The sequence below is a fragment of the Miscanthus floridulus genome, chromosome 8, assembly GCF_019320115.1.
Source record: "Miscanthus floridulus cultivar M001 chromosome 8, ASM1932011v1, whole genome shotgun sequence".
NCBI lineage: Eukaryota > Viridiplantae > Streptophyta > Magnoliopsida > Poales > Poaceae > Miscanthus > Miscanthus floridulus.
Window position 1 is genome coordinate 225,832,827 of NC_089587.1, and position 13,526 is coordinate 225,846,352.

General features: G+C 44.7%; 1 protein-coding gene and 1 pseudogene across 1 annotated transcript; one reads left to right on the forward strand and one right to left on the reverse strand.

Moving 5' to 3' along the window:
• The first annotated feature begins 940 nt into the window (after positions 1-940).
• LOC136478372 (pumilio homolog 1-like) lies at positions 941-7,026 on the forward strand. The gene is made up of 11 exons (XM_066476800.1): positions 941-1,233; positions 1,772-2,481; positions 2,931-3,765; positions 3,858-4,416; positions 4,500-4,641; positions 4,752-4,859; positions 4,970-5,182; positions 5,449-5,559; positions 5,882-6,076; positions 6,215-6,389; positions 6,502-7,026. Exons 2-11 carry the CDS (start codon positions 1,831-1,833, stop codon positions 6,531-6,533), a joined length of 3,021 nt encoding a protein of 1,006 aa, XP_066332897.1. The 5' UTR covers positions 941-1,233; positions 1,772-1,830; the 3' UTR covers positions 6,534-7,026.
• Positions 7,027-7,172: 146 nt separating this feature from the next.
• On the reverse strand, positions 7,173-11,980 carry LOC136478373 (P-loop NTPase domain-containing protein LPA1-like; annotated as a pseudogene).
• Between the last annotated feature and the right edge of the window lie 1,546 nt (positions 11,981-13,526).

Below are 13,526 nucleotides of genomic sequence, written 5' to 3' on the forward strand. Positions count from 1 at the left end.
TAGATAGTACCTAACAAGTACTTTCTAACTACAAACTAAGTAAATAAGATAATAACTACATATATGTATACAGTGTACTTACAAAATAGCTATGTCTATGTACTTATGTATTTATGTTTCTATCTATCTACATATCTAACTATATCTATGTACATATGTATCTATATTTCTATCTATCTACATATCTATCTCACTAGATCACTAACTAAATCAACTACCTGAGTCATCACATTAACTAGTAAATAACAAATAATCGAACTACTACATTACAATCAAAACTAAGTACCTACATTGTATATTCACATTTTTTACCTGGCGCGGCCGCGGGCGCGGGCGGGGACGGTCGCCGAGGGCGCGAGCGCGGTGGCCAGCGCGGGCGGGGACGTCCGAGGCAACGCAAGGCAGTGGCGGGCGCGACGGTGCGGCAACGGTGACGGCTCGGTAGAGAGAAAGAGAGAGAAAGAGAAAGAAAGGGAGGGCCCATACGTAAGAGAGGGCTTGGCGCCAGGATTGTTCCACGACGCCGAGTTGATTGCCATATCAGCTTTCACGTTGTCAACGTGGCCCCAACCTCGGCGCCAGCAACGATGACGCCGAGAGGTGTAAACTCGGCGCCAGCAACGATGACACCGAGCTAAAGGTCTAGATTTTGAAAATCATATATTCAGGGTGTATTTATAAAAAAGTTTAAAAAAAGCTAAAAAGTTAAAAAAAATTGGGCCTCACAGGGGTACCTACTAGTAGTACTCATATATATACGTACACCTCATCTGCCTTTATGATCTGCAAGGCAGCGATAGAGGACGAGTACCTGGCGGCTGGCCTATGCGCAAGCGCAATACGGCGTTTTGAGATTCGTGCAGCGGGACATCCGACGGCTGGGAGCTGGTGGGGAGGCGGGCTACCGGTCTCCAGGAAGAAAAGGCCACACGTCGCTTTCCGCCTCCGCCTCCGCTCCCTTCCTTTCCCATTCGTCACGTCTCGTCTCGCTCTCGCCTGCCGCCTCGCCTCGCTCCGGCCGCAGCAGCCGCCTCCGCCCTTCCCTCCCTCCGGAAAATTCCCCAATCCACCCCCCAAACCCTAAATAAATCCTCGATCGGCGCGCGCGTGAATCCAGCCACCGTCGGATGGGACCGCGGCCGGCGGCTCCGTAGTGGATTGGAGGCGCTCGGTTCGCCGAGGCGAGGCTGCCTGTTTCATGCTGCTGCTACGGCGGCGGCGCCCGTTCTAGAGGTGAGATTGATTCTCGGCGGTGTCGCCTAGGTACCCGATCGATTCCTCGGGTAGGGGTAGGACTGCCATGCCGTGTTTGTATTTTTGTTTGGTTCCGTTTTTTCTATCTATACATGTCTATAATATCTTAGTTGGGCTAGGGAATGAATGTTTGGGTGTTTCGTCCGCGGATTAGGATGTTTTCCCATCAAGTTTTGTCGCGGAGTCTCCTGCAAGTTAGGTTTCCAGTGGCTGGCTTAGTGTTTTGGTTTGGTTTGGTTCTTGTTTCTTCTGTCCAAGGTAACTTGATGCGCCAGCTCCCTGTACTTCCGTTAAAGGCTGGACTTATAATCCGGATTCTTTTTAATAGAAGAATTAACAGAGGAACTTGGGATTGAAACGATTTCATGTCTTCTGTAATCAAGATCTTCTCATAAAGATGCATCGATCATTCTTCCAGTTCAATTTTCATGCATACCTTCGGGTTACAACTCGACTCCACACAAAGCTTTGGGGGGAAAAAAGGACAGTACTGATCACCATCTGTTTACTGGTTTAGGATTGAAGGAAACCAAGAAGGAAGGAAGCAGGTTGAAACAACGGCAGAGGGCTACGGCGATGGCTCCATCTCAAGCGGCGGTGACGGCTGGCCCCACCTTTGAGGACCTCGAGCGCGACCTGCAGGCAGTTCTCATGGACCAAAACCACACGTCCCCCGCAGACGAGCTCAGCATCTTCCGCAGTGGCAGCGCTCCCCCAACCGTTGAGGGCTCTCGCACGGCCATTGGCGCGCTCTTCTCTGGTCCGCCGCTTCACGCCAACAGCCTTGCTGGTGGCGGCGGCGGCGGCGGCGGGACTGGTGTTGACATTGACATGCTCACTGAGGAGGAGATACGGTCCCACCCAGCGTATCTGTCGTACTACTATTCTAACGAGCACCTCAACCCAAGGCTTCCGCCACCAATGGTCTCCAAAGAGGACTGGCGTGCAGCGCAGCGGTTCCAGGCTGTGGCTGGAGGCATCGGGGATAGGAGGAGGAGGCCTTCAGAGGTTGGGAGTGGAAACTCGCTGTTCTCAGTGCAGCCAGGGGCACGAGAGGTTGGTGGAGAGAAGGCGCTGCTGAGCGATAGAATGGGGAGGGGTGAAAGGAATGGGCTCGCACGGCAGCAGTCATCTGAGTGGCTCGGGAGAGGCGCCGATGGGCTCATTGGCTTGTCAGATGTCAATGGCTTTGGGTCTCGGCGCAAGAGCTTTGCTGATGCATTGCAGGTTTGCAGCATATTTCATCGTTGATTTCGGTTTCATTTTGTTTCTGTAGTTACATCTTCAGTAGAAGCACTCATTGTTGTTGAATGGAATTATATTACCCATCTTCAGTATAACTGTATAAGCAAACATTTTATTTTTGCTCACCGAGTACATAGTGAAATTCTTTTTTGAACTATTTGGGACAGAATGCATATATGTAATTAGCAGATTATTCACTTTGCCTGCAAATCATACTTCTAGTAACTTTAAAATCCACCAGAGGTATGTTCGCTGCTGAACTTGATGGATGGCAAGGTGATTGTATTTTTTTTGTGCCTGACATTATCATACGAAACTAAGTGCACAGATATTGATAGGCTACTGCTACAATTTATCACCACTATATTTATTACTGTGTTTTTCATTTTGTTTTGTTTTCTTATTCTCATCTGCAGTTGTTTCAATGGCAGGAAAATACTAGCCGTCCTGCTGCTACAGCCGGTCATCTTTCACGTTCTAATAGCCGTAATGCTCTTGAGGGCCCAACTCCAATCAGGTCATCTGATTCACCCAAGCCACAACTGCAGAATAGATCAGAATCCATGAATGGCCTGCGATCTGGGTCCACTTCATCCAGTCTGGTCAGGGTCCAAAGTCTTGGTTCTTCAATGTCTCATACCTTTGCTTCTGCAGTAGGTTCATCTATCTCAAGAAGCACCACACCTGACCCCCAGCTGATACGGAGAACTCCAAGTCCTTGCCTTCCTCCAGTTGGAGTTCGGATGGGGAGTTCTGATAAAAAAGTAGAAGCTGCAGCTGTTGCTTCACTTAATCATGATGGTGCTGACATTGCGGCAACTCTGTCGAGCTTAAGCCTATCTGGAAATAAGATGTCGAATGTGGAAAATGAAGTTCAGAATCATGTTTACCAGAACTTTGGTGACCAGGCAGATGTGCTGTTTAATGTTCCAAAGGAACATAGGCAATTTTCACCACAAAATTTAACTCAAAATACCGATGAAGACTTGCTCAATGCCCCTGAATATGCAGTTTTTCCAAATGGGGGGAGCAACTTCAGTAATTTGCATGCTAGTAAGCTGGCATCCCATAGCAATAGCAAGTTCCCTATGCAGTCACCATACGGTAATGCGAACAAGAAAGGATCTTTGATGAGCTCAGCTGGATCAGTTTCTCACTACCAGAACTTGAATGGTGATAGCCATGGCAGTGATGTATCTGGACGGCATATGAAGACTCATGCAGGCGGTTTTACTTCATCCATGCTGAACAATCAACTGAATCCTGGTACCCTTAATCCCCTTCCCCATCTCTCTTCCTCTCCCCTTGCTTGTCTGTCGTTCACTCACTCACCTTTTGAACCATGTTTTCATGTCCAGATGGTGACTATGGCAATGTTCTTTCTAACCATGGGGGATCAAGTTATCAGGGCCAACCAACAGAGACAATGTATGCACAATACCTGCAGGCAAACCCTGATTCCCCCCTTGGTTCAGCTGCAAGCATGAGTCCTTTCCAAGGGAGGGGTTTTACTGGTTCAGGACACTTGGATAGTCCCGGATACCAAAAAGCTTACCTTGGGTCATTATTTGCCCAGCAAAAGCTACAGTATGGGATGCCATACCTGAGCAAGTCTGGTGCTCTTAATCAAAATATCTATGGCAACGATCCTGCATTTGGCATTGGAATGACTTATCTAACAAGCCCACCATCTAGTCCGTATATGCCATCTCCTCAAGGCCATGTTAGGCAAGGAGATCGACTGACTCGACTTCCAGCCGTGGTGAGGAACACTGCTGGAGGATCCATGGGATCATGGAATTCAGAGAATGGTCTGATGGATAATGGTTATGGGTCCTCCCTGCTGGAGGAATTCAAAACTAACAAAACCAGATCTTTTGAGCTGTTAGATATTGTAGGCCATGTGGTAGAGTTCAGGTACTATTTCCTTGGAATTCCAACAGAGTCAAGTTCATTTGTTTTGATATGAAGCTAATATGGTTCTGTCTCTGACCTTTCAGTTCGGATCAGTATGGGAGTCGCTTTATACAGCAGAAACTAGAAACTGCTTCTATTGAAGAGAAGAATATGATTTTTCCTGAGATACTTCCCCAGGCACGTACTTTGATGACTGATGTTTTCGGAAACTATGTTATACAGAAGGTGAGTAACCCTCATAACAGAACGAGTCTGGTTTGTTTTTTGACGATTTGCATATTCATTTTATAATTGAGAGTTTAGTTTTTTAATTAGTAATTATTTGAGCTTGGCAGTTCTTTGAATACGGAACTGAAACACAAACGAAGCAACTGGCAACCCTGCTCAAGGGTTATGTGTTACAGCTGTGTCTACAAATGTATGGCTGCCGGGTGATTCAGAAGGTTTGTATACTGCTACAAGCAATGTTTCCACCCCATTAGTTTAAATCCCAGTCATATAGTGATCAAAATAACTTCTGCGGAGGCTTAGGAGGGTACTTGTTTTTCTGTAGGCTTTGGAAGTTGTTGAAGTGGAACAACAAACACAAATGGCTTCGGAGCTTGATGGATCTATCATGAGATGTGTTCGTGATCAGAATGGCAACCATGTCATCCAAAAATGTATAGAATGCATCCCTCAGGAGAGGATACGATTTATCATTTCTGCATTTTACGGACATGTGGTGGAGCTTTCCATGCATCCCTATGGTTGCCGTGTTATTCAGGTGCTACATTGACATTCCTCTGGTTTTGCCATATTTTTTTTATATAGATAGATTTTCCTAAGCGGGCCTGGTGCAAGCGGTCGAGTCTTACCGCCTGTTACCGGAAGGTCCCGGGTTCGAGTCGCGGTCTCCTCGCATTGCACAGGCGAGGGTAAGGCTTGCCACTGACACCCTTCCCCAGACCCTGCACAGAGCTGGAGCTCTCTGCACTGGGTACGCCCCCTTTATAGATAGATTTTCCTAAATGTGTTCTTGGATATCGCCAGAGGGTATTGGAGCATTGTGATGATGAAAGCACACAAAATGCCATGATGGAAGAGATCATGCAGTCTGTGGTTACTTTAACAGAGGACCAGTATGGTAATTATGTAATACAGGTAACTGTCTATTCATTTCCTGTTCTTTTTCTGATATACTCCCTGAGTTAGACCTCAACTTCACCTATGCCATACTATTAAAGGCACTGAATCGTTCTTCTGTCAATCATTTTAGCACTATCTCTTGTGCCTATTAGCTTACGTATCTCACAACTGGTGGTTTAAGTCAAGTGGTATTTGACTTTCAATCGTTTTATTTTGTTTTAAAGTGTTGTATTATGTTACGATGTTCTGTATTGACTCGCCGTTGCCTTACGCTTCATTTTTGTTCATTCCATTTTTGAGAAATAGCTTTTTTATAATCCCATTTCTTGTTTTGCAGCATGTCCTGCAGCATGGGAACCCAGAAGAGCGTTCTACTATAATTACACAACTCGCTGGACAGATAGTGAAGATGAGCCAGCAGAAATTTGCTTCTAATGTTGTTGAGAAGTGTCTTACTTTTGGTAATCCTGAGCAACGCCAGATTCTGATCAATGAAATGCTTGGCACAACTGATGAGAATGAGCCGTTACAGGTTTGTTTTGAACAATTGGACTGAGCTTACTTTTTTTATATATAAAAAAAGGTAGTACAGGGCTCTGCTGCTGCAGGGTTGAATTCCATGCATTCTAAGTTTCTAACAACACCTGTAATGTGAACTTATGTTCTCCAGGCAATGATGAAAGACCAGTTCGCAAACTATGTGGTGCAGAAGGTTCTAGAGATATGTGATGACCAGAACCGTGAATTGATACTTTCCCGTATCAAGGTCCACTTGAATGCACTGAAAAGATACACCTATGGGAAGCATATTGTGGCACGTGTTGAGAAGCTTATTGCCGCAGGAGGTAAAAAAAATCCCAAGACCCAAAGCTATATACTGATAACCGTTAATCCTTGTTTGACCTTTCCTGGCCACTGAACTGTTTGCGTTTTGCTTGTGTTTTGATCATCTTTCAGAACGGCGCATTGGTGCCCCATCCTCTTGCTGAGATGGCAATGGTTAGGTTACAGAATAACACCTGTACAGACAGACAGACAGATAGCGAGGCCTAGCTTTTTACCATTACCAGTAGTCAGTAATATTGAGTGAGTACAACCGGAGAGGTTAAAAAAGGCTCCCAAATCCCTTGATGTAAATAAAGGAGAGCCTCTGGAAATAAATAAAAAGAATGAGAAAATATGAAGAGATTTTGCTTGTCCTTGAGGAAAGAGTTGTATATTTGTATGGTTTATTTTCCCCTCTTGAAGCAGCAGGATAAAGAAGTGCAAAATATTGTGGAAGAAGCAAAGCAATTAGCAGAAGGATAAAAGGTTTTAGGATCATAGATGATGGGAAGCAAGGACAGCTGTAGATTATCCTTTTTCCTTGGGTTTCATCAGTCATTGTATAAGTAAGGTTCATGGTGATGTTAATCTCTGTAAAGCCTGCCTTCAGTTTACTGACATTTTTCTGAAATCAAATCAAATGCATGTTTTCTGGTACTTGTCAAATGCCAGCATCTGAGCAGCTCTTCAAATATCAGTTGTTTCCCACCACTCAACGTTGGCATAATGTTCATCAAATGTTGTAGTTAGCCTTAGATTAGATGACGCATCAGTCAATGACATAATGTTCAGAACTTCGTGCAAATTTTTATCCGTGTTACTATATTGTTCAACCTAAGGACATGTATGTATGGCACATATTTTAGCCACGTGAGGTGACTTTATTAACAGCAGGGGTCTAACTTTGTTTTCCCCAAGGATGTTGCCCTTTGCCCGGAACATTATTGCCAAAGATAATAATACTCCTACTGCTACAGGATATGATAGAGCACGGTTGCCTGGACAAAGCATCAGGTCCTCTCTTTACAGCCAGGTGAGGTCATTTTGTAGTTTGGACAGGTACATGCTACAAAGCCACAGCCACCAGTGTACACTCTACAGCACAGCTCAGAGCATTACAAAAGCAGGTGCCCAAGAAACACATCACCCGCTGGGACCAGCGCAGCATGTCGCCGGCCTTCTCTTCACCCCGGTGGCGCTATGACGCGCACGGCATTCTGGTGCCGGCTACCTCCTTGGACATTTTCAGGAACAGGTCCAGGTTGTGGTGGTACCGGCCCTTTATGCCATCATCTTCAGCTGCCCCACTCCCATGGATGCTCTCCAGAGCTGGTGAGTTCATGGTTTTGCTCACAGCTTGCTCATCGTCAGACCAGTCGCCATTCTCCATCACATCCCGCATGGCTAAGTCCTCGTATTCCTCGTCCGACTTGGTCGAGTGCTCATCCACAGAGCCTGCATCTATCTGCAAGTATCCGGTGACACGAGAGAAAATTCAGTGTTGTCCTCAGTTTTGCAGTGTAATGGTGTGGTGAAACTAGATAAGAAAAAAATCAAAACCAAGTTGTTGAACACTGAAAGAGATAAATCTCCCATACCTCGTGCATGTCTCTTTCTTCATCAGTTAGGTCTTCATCAGTTTCAGCATCACGAGGGTCGTCAGCTTCTTCTTCTTCGCTGCCATAGACCGAGTAGTCCTCCATAAGCTGGTAAGGTTAAAGCATCTGTTAGTTTGCAGGGGTACTGCATGTGGCATATCATTTCGCACGCGGACAATCTGAAGTTCTCTATAATAAAGAAGGTCGTGTTAAACCCTCTAGTATCTGCAATAGATGCCATAACATTTCCGACAGAAAAAGACAGAGTTTGACATGCTACTCAAATCATAATTCTGGTACTGTACATCAAGGCATACCTCCTTCGAAGTGGAGTCCGACATCTTTGGCGAACTGCAGCATGACAAATAATTTCTACCACCAGTCTCGACACTATCAGCCCTCAGGTCTTCTACACTTCCAGTATGGCTGGTTCCACCAGTGTCACTCATCCAGGCACTGATCCCAAAAGGACCAAACTGGAGATTGACCGCCTCTGCCTTCCCAATTTGTGAGGCATCCAGCATAGGATTTTCAGCAGACTTCTTGCTGTTTGTGATACCATTAAGATCCCCATTGCCATCACTTGCACCTACATGCCAAGCTTTGGTGACTGAACCATCAGTGTTAAGGAGTGCCATCAGATTCCTTGAAGACCCCTTCCTTTGGATCAACTGAAACATGCCCTTAGAGCCCAAGGTGTTAGCTGCACGCTGGTTCCTGTATTCCTCATCCACTACAACAACAGTGTTTGTGTTGAGGTCATACAGTTGCTCCCCAGCTGCTCGCCGGCGAAGACAGCTGAAGACTGTGGCATGTATAGCAGCCACACTCTGGTCAACATTGGTGTTGTTGATCTTCGGCACAAGATGCTTGTCAGCTCGGTTGCATAGGTATTCCTGGATAGCTCTAATGTTTCGAATGTATTTGATGTATCTGTTCTTTGCTGGGTCTACAGTCATGTACTTTGCACGTACAGCAAATCGTTCCATGTGTTTCTCCTCATTTGTAATGTATACCATAAATGGTATTATGGAAGGATGTTTCTTCATTAATCCCATCTGTTGATTAGCAGTAGAAGAAGAGTTTAATCAGTGACTGGGAGAAATGAGATTATAACTTAATAATGCAAAATAGCATAAACTAAACAATTTTATGAAATCCTGTGCTGTTTCTTAACAAATACGTACCACAAAGTTAAGGCTTAGATGCACTCCTTCAACAATCACAGACTCTTTCTGCTCTTCCCAGGATGTAATTAATCTGTCCAGGCTGTCGATCACCATCTCGCTTTGTGCCTTGTAGCCTTCTACTGCCATTTGCTTGTTGCCAATCAATTCAGCTCTAGGAGGTAATTCTGAGGATCCTTGCTGAGATTTGTCATCTGAAGTCACATCTTTGCCTCCACTGGTATTTGGATGAGAAACAACTGCGGGTTTATTTGCCTTGCGCTTTGCCTTTGCCTGAGCAACTGCAATAGGATCTAAATACTCGCCTGCATGGTAGGTTGAGGCATAGAGAAGAGGATTTTGTTTTTCATCTGCAAAGCCTCTCATCATATGTCGTATGGAATCAGTAGAAACTACTGTCGTGATACCCAACCTACTACCCTGGTGAACAAAAAAAATAAACCAAGGATTCAGCAATTGTTCATTCCATTCATTTATTTGACGAAAACAACAACAACAAACTTCTAGTCCCAAGCAAGATGGGGTAGGCTAGAGTTGAAACCCACATGAGCGCCACATTCATTTCTTTGAGTTTGATAAAAAAAAAAAGTTCGGAAAGCTACTAAACAGTAAGTGAAAATAAAAGGGGTTAGATGCTACAAAGTTGATTGTTTATAATGGACACTTGTTACTAAGCGTGTGTTTGGATTGGAACCTGAGCCATGCCATGCCGGCCAGGCAGCAGATCCAGCACCAGGTGTCTAGAATCGGACATCTGAGCAAGCTGTCTGGACCAGGCTGCGGTGGCCAGATTTACTAGATTGTATGGTACAAAAATTGCTAATCCTGAAATGGACAATTGTTCTAGACGATATTAAACATACCAGCAAAGATGATAAAGTGGACTTGCCACATCCGCTTGTCCCACACAAGAGTATTGTCACCGATTCCTTTCTCTCTTTAATTCTGATAAGAACAGTTGGAAAGGGGAAAAAAGGAAATGTTACAAAAAAGGAAACATTATCAATTACTTTCAGGTTGCTTTGGAGTGGCTGTGATATATTGTTGAGGGTTAAATACATCAATTCTGTTACCACAAATATCTTTCACTTAAATAAGGAATGCCAAACATGCATGGAAATTGATGTGATGGATATGTGCATTAAATGGACAGATAAATACAGTGATAAGCAAGTTGTTTTTACCTGCAAGCGAGGAGCAGGTCAGCTTTCTGGTTGGGTCCGATATACTTGTACAAAGAAAGGGCATCACATACAACACTTACAAACTCCTCTCTTGAAATAACAACGGTAGTCTGGTTCTTGTATAATTCAAAAGGTATGCTGCTATTGCTTCTCTCCAACATTTTTGGAGTATCTGTACCATCTCCAAGGCCAAAGGCAGGATAATTTTCTTGTTTGGTTGCCCCATCTGACTTCGATGCAGCCAAGAATTCACTCTTCATCACATTGAATACTCTCTTGCTAATCTGTTGTGGCAACAAGGATTTAAAAAAAAAAGAGGTTTATTACCATAGTAAGTCTAGAAAGGAACAGCAGCTCACATAGTCTGCAGAGCAGCAGGTATTGCAATTGATTTCACACTCAGCCCAATTGGACCGTCAGGAACCGAAGATGTCAACCAGTTACCAGCCATGACCAAATCAGAGTAAAAATAAGGCACGTCATCGAGTGGGAACCTGATACCCGTTCCAAATCAATTGCCAGATACTGTCTAGAATCGTGTACCCATCAAACTAGGGTCCGAAAGCAAAAAGATCATGCATCATGGAAAAGCAATACAAAACGCATCTACATCACATAACATGGCGTTGTCTCTGTCAATCGAACATAATAATCCCGAGAAAGCAATAGTAATTCACACCAGCCGAACTAACAGGCAACAGTTGCATGACAGTATTTCTTATGATGATAGCGACCTCACAAACAAGCAAGTAGTATCACTTGGTGATAAACAAGAACAAGAACTAAAGGTGGGATTTTTCGGATTCCAAAAAACGCAAAATTTGAGCCGATTGGAAACCTTGGGAGGTCAGCTCAAGCCTGAAAGAGGCCCCTCATCTTCTTCCGTCACAAAGACGAAAAGGATAGGGCATGAGGAGATGGGGATTTTGGATCGAGCCGAGAACAAATCTGCGCATCAGCAGCAGGAGGCTAAAAGATGTCACCTTTTTTCATGTCAAAATCGGCGATCAGAAACCACACATGTCAGCGCAACAGTAGACATGCAGCAAGAGGAGGTGATTCACGCCCAAGCCCCCACAGAAATTAAGCAGCAAGCTAAGCTTTCGATGCAGGGATCTACCGCACCGCACGAGAGGATCAGACAGCCCGGCTCAATCATAGTAGCAACCCAAGCTTAAAGAAAGAGCAAAGCAAGATCACACGCAAGAGCGAGCAGGAAGGCTGCGAGTAGAGAGGGGGAGAGGGAGGAAGAGAGCGACCTTGAAGGCATGGCGAGGCTTGCATCCCATGAGATGCAGGGTGCTCTGCAGCACGGGGCGCGTGTACCGGAACGCCCGGCGGCCCCCGCCGTCGGCGACGGCAATGTAGAGCAGCTTGGGCGGCGGCGGCGGCGCCTCCTCCGCCATGTCCCCTACCTGCAACGAGAGGTGCCGGGAGGCCGGATCAAGAAACGAACGGTGGCCGGATCAGGGGAGCCGGCGGCGACGGGGCCTTGGCGAGCGGGGGACCTGGAGGGCGGGAGGCGCGGAGGGGGGTTTTGAGGCGCATTGCGGCGGCGGCGGGGCCATGGCGGTGCGGGCCGGGGGGCGGCGGGTGTCGTCACGACGTCCACGCCGCGTCCGCGCATGGCGTCCACATGGCCGCCCGCGCGCCGCGCGGCCTTGTTCGCTTCCTCCCCCTGCTGCTGCCTTGCTTGCTCCCGTTGCCCGCCTGCCTCGGTGTGCCCTCCCCCACCTTCTCTTGCCTTCTTCTCTTCTCGGGATGGGAAAGGGAATTGTTTTCCTTTTTCTGCTAGGCCTGTTTTTTTTCTCTCTCTCACATCAAATTTTTAGACATATACATAGAGTATTAAATATAGATAAAAAAATAACTAATTACATAATTTGATAGTAAATTACGAGACGAATCTTTTGAGCCTAGTTATATTATAATTAAATAATAATTATCAAATATAAATAAAAGTGCTATAGTGTCAAATACTAATTCCTAGCCACAGTCTAAACGAGGCCATTTCGAGGGTTCTTCGAATTTCTTCCCGCTTCAATGGCGGTTCTGCCACCCCTATGTGTGAGAGATCTTTGACGAGGCATGTGATTTGGTACGTCTTTGTTGCTGAAAAAAATGCAACGCGTATGATGAGAGATCTGGTCTCATACAAAACCGATGAATCGTATTCGGTTATGTGTTTATAACAAATAAAATAGTGTTACACGCGGCATCAGCTAGTAGTTGGATTAGGATGCCCTTGTTATTACTTGTTATACTAATCTTCGTATAAAAAAAGATTACAATTCTAGATTTGAATTGATTTATAAACTTCTTTATAAGTTTTACTAAATTCATAGAAAATATTTATGACTCCAAATATGTATACTATAAATATATATTATATATGACTAATAATTTAATGATGTTGTAAATCTTAGTACTACTTTAAAACCGTTTCACTCTTTGAAGCGAGATTTTTTTTTTGGTTGCAAAGGAAGTATATAATGCTACTCGGCAAAGTAGATGTTTAACCTTATGCATACATACAAACAGGCAAAGAGACAAGGTTAGCTAGTTTCGCAGTGGTTTCATGTCTACTTAAGTAAATAAATATAATAAGGTTTTGCTTTGGCTAAACTCCCAAGACAATGCATAGAATTTTATGTTGGCAATCTGATCTGTTCCTGACCAGAGGTCAACTTGTCATCATGGGCTTAGTGGTACAGATGGAGCATAGGCTTAGGATGTGGCGACTGCAGCTGCACAACGTGACGACCACCCTTGTTTGTGGCCTTGTTTAATGCAACGATAGGGACAAGAGACAAGGTCCCTTTTGAGTATTACTATTACCAACACGGCTAAGGGGTGTTTGGTTTCTACAGAAAAATTTTAGTCCCTGTCCCATCGGATGTTTGGACACATGTATGAAGTATTGAATATAGACGAAAAAAATAACTAATTGCACAGATTGTGGCTAATTTGCGAGACGAATTTTTTAAGCCTAATTAGTCCATGATTTGACAATGCGGTGCTACAGTAAATATGTGCTAATGGTGGATTAATTAGGCTTAATAAATTCTTCTCGTAAATTAGTCTCCATCTATGTAATTAGTTTTATAATTAACTTATATTTAGTTCTCCTAAATAGTATCCAAATATCCGATGTGACATGGACTAAAATTTAGTCCATGAAACCAAAC

Bases quoted from the DNA above. Each gene is read 5' to 3' on its own strand.
- LOC136478372 (XM_066476800.1), top strand. From the start codon at position 1,831: ATGGCTCCATCTCAAGCGGCGGTGACGGCTGGCCCCACCTTTGAGGAC. The intron at 2,482-2,930 runs GTTTGCAGCATA...TTTCAATGGCAG, and splicing joins GCTTTGCTGATGCATTGCAG to GAAAATACTAGCCGTCCTGC. The intron at 5,560-5,881 runs GTAACTGTCTAT...CTTGTTTTGCAG, and splicing joins ATGGTAATTATGTAATACAG to CATGTCCTGCAGCATGGGAA.